Source organism: Macadamia integrifolia, chromosome 2, assembly GCF_013358625.1.
Source record: "Macadamia integrifolia cultivar HAES 741 chromosome 2, SCU_Mint_v3, whole genome shotgun sequence".
Classification (NCBI taxonomy): Eukaryota; Viridiplantae; Streptophyta; class Magnoliopsida; order Proteales; family Proteaceae; genus Macadamia; species Macadamia integrifolia.
In genome coordinates, this window is record NC_056558.1 from 42346913 (window position 1) to 42350000 (window position 3088).

The 3088-nt window shown below is 35.8% G+C and overlaps 1 protein-coding gene across 3 annotated transcripts in view; it reads left to right on the top strand.

Annotated features, from left to right (window-relative positions):
* Positions 1–3088, top strand: part of LOC122066198 (inter-alpha-trypsin inhibitor heavy chain H3) — a 17706-nt gene that overhangs the window by 13166 nt on the left and 1452 nt on the right. For all 3 annotated transcript variants that reach the window (XM_042630031.1, XM_042630036.1, XM_042630026.1), the window contains one exon: positions 1819–1926. In XM_042630031.1, the coding sequence (XP_042485965.1) occupies positions 1819–1926 (108 nt within the window). The remainder of the gene's footprint in view (positions 1–1818; positions 1927–3088) is intronic.

A 3088-nucleotide genomic window follows, 5' to 3' on the forward strand; every position in this document is an offset into this window, starting at 1 on the left:
CATGGTGGTAACCATGGTTTTAAGTATCTCCGATACTGATACGATACCCTCCGATACGTATCTTAAATTTAGCCGATCGATACGATACATGAAATTTTTAAAATCCTTTCGTATCGATATATATCTTACAATACATACCGATATACATCAATACACCACCAATACACATCGATACGATACGATATGCCTCGATACGACTATGAAAATTATAAAATTGAGGTAAAATATATGTTTCGGTATGTATTTGTACGTATCGGTGAGTATCGGTATGTATCGATCGATACGTATCGGTATATGTTGACACGTATCGGTGAGTATCGATATATATCGGTACGTATCGATGAGTATCGATACTTATCGGTGAGTATCGATATATATCGGTACGTATCGGTGAGTATCGATACGTATCGGTGAGTATCGGTCATATAATGGCCAAGATGGGTAATTTTTCAGAAAACACACGATTTTTTGAAGGGTTTTTGTTCCAAAGTTGCTGTCAGTCATATTTCTCTCTAACTAAAGTGGAAATCAAGATTGGGAACAAGGATTTTACATTTATGGGACAACTACAAACCTTGAATTCTTAGTACGATGCCCTCAATTTAGTGTTTATGCATAATACATGTTATCAATAGCTTTTTTTAACAAATTCTTTATGCAAAAGTGTTTAAAAAAATGTTTCCTATCCATTTATGTGTGTATCTTTAGCGTATCTTAGTGTATCTCCGATACGATACGATACGATACTCTCCGATACGTATCTTAATTTTGACCGACCGATACGACGACCGATACCGATACTTTAATCCTTGGTGGTAACTTTTCTGACCATCCAGAAGGATTATGGATCAAATGTTAAGGTAGTTTAGTATCATACTTATTTGCACTAATCTTCTTGAAGTTACTTGATGTGCCATGTCAATGTTTCTTAAAACAGGCCAGAGGCTGGCTGTTTTGTCTCACTTGTCTGCAATCGGGCAATTGATTTGCTGCCTCTGGTCTGTTTTCTACCACTTGTCTGCAGTCTGACTTCTATTTGGTTGGTACTCATAGTTAAAGTGAAACTTAAAGGAAAGGGAAAACAATGGCACTACATATAAAGTTATGCTTTTAGCAAAAGTGCTTCACAATTATCTGTGTTTAGACGAAGTTTTAAATCTTCTTTAGTACAACCATTGCCCATGGTCCATCTGACACGTTTGAACGGTTTCCATTCAGCAGTATCAACTTTAAGTCATGACCTATGCCAGCCTTGCCAGGTGGTTAAAAAAACTAGAGGTTGAACATCTGACAGCCATGTCTAATGCCTGGAAAAAACACTGCCATATGTACATGAATTGGCACCTTTCCTCCCTTTTAGCAGAAGCCTATTGTAGCTAGTGGATCCAGAGTCCCACCATTTGAACAAAATTGACACTAGAGAAGTGGCTTCTATTTTGCCATGTGGCAGGGCCCTTCTGTGAAATGGCAGTTGAATAGGGGATGATGTAGAAACAAGGATATCCCCTTGGCTGTGGCACCTCATCTTTATGCATGTTTAAGAAATAGTAATCTGATGATGCTATCTGGCATTGAAAGTTAAAAAGAGAATAAAATATTTGGTGTTGGCTAGTTGTTAACAAACCAGGTCATCTGGTTGAACTGCTATTTAGTTATGCCACACAAATCCACGTCATGACTCAGACTGAGCTGTTCATGGCCCTGTTCCTGTCTTTCTGAGCCACCTCATCTGGTGTAATAGTGTGCTGTGGTTTTCAAAAGAATGCTTGGTGAATGTGTTTGCAACATTGCCAGAGCTTTTTCCTTTTTGTCTCACAGGTCGCAAAAATGAGCATACAAACCAGTGTTCCATCTGAATATACATGTTTGGTCTTACTTCAGATTGACAAAGGGAAGCAGGCATCCAAATCATTTGGGATTCAACAGGTATGCATTCTAGTGAAATGCTTAAAAAGTGTTTAACTGCATGTCTGCATCTACTTTTAAAATTTCAATGCTGCTGGAATACTTAACTTGAATTCCCTTATGTGTGGCAAGAGAACAATGATTAGTATATTTTCTGTTAGGGATTCCTTAGACTGTGTTTGATAGGCAAGAGAAGAAAAGAAAAGAAATGAAAAGAAAAAAGAATCTAGAAAAGAGAAGAAAATAAATGAAATGGTAAGAAAAGAAAAAATTCTCTGTTTGGCTACCAATAGAATAAAAGAAAAGAAAAGTATTTTTATTTGCTTGTGTGTTAGGCAAGATTTTCTTCCTTTTTTTTTCGGCAGAAGAAAAATTCAACATTCCCAAGGTGAATTTTGAAATTCAAAAAAAGAATCTTCTCTTGATCCAGGACATACCAAACACAATGAGAATTTCTTAAACCAAGAAAATGGTACAATTTATTTTATTTTTTTCTTTTCTTCTCTTGGCTACCAAACATAGCTTTAATGTTTCTGTTGACAGCCAAATTAGGGCAGAATGCTTGAGTGATCTAACTGATCAAACAAGCTTTTTATTTATAATAAGAAAAAGAGTCATAAAAGAAATACAATTTATACCCCAATTACAACTATGACCCCCATCCAGCTGCCCACTCTAAATAGGGTTGGTGGTAGAGGGGAAAAGTACCCTAGTTACCCCTGCGGCACACTTAAATATATATATTCTAACAGTTTCCTATTTAAAATGTTACATGAAATTTGTGATTTGACTATTATTTACTTGTTATTGGAAGCTTTTAAATGTTGGGCTTTGCAGTTTGGGTTAGAGTAGAAGTTAGCATGGAACACCTTTCTATGATAGTTGAATGTATTCCTCCAAGCATGGGTTATATTTAGCCTTATCCCAATTATATACCAATATCACAAATATATATTTCTTGAGCCATTTTCATTTCGGCAACTTTGGGAACATAAATTGGTTTGGTAAGTTCCGCATTGGCACTTCATTGGTTTCTGCTGCCCATAGGTATACAGTTATTTAGTGGAAATAACTATGCATATGATATCTGTCTGCATTTGATGTTAACCACAACAATTTTAGTTTTCATAATGAATTATCATGATTGAGGGTTTTTCCTTTCTTTTTTTTTTTTTTTTTTTTT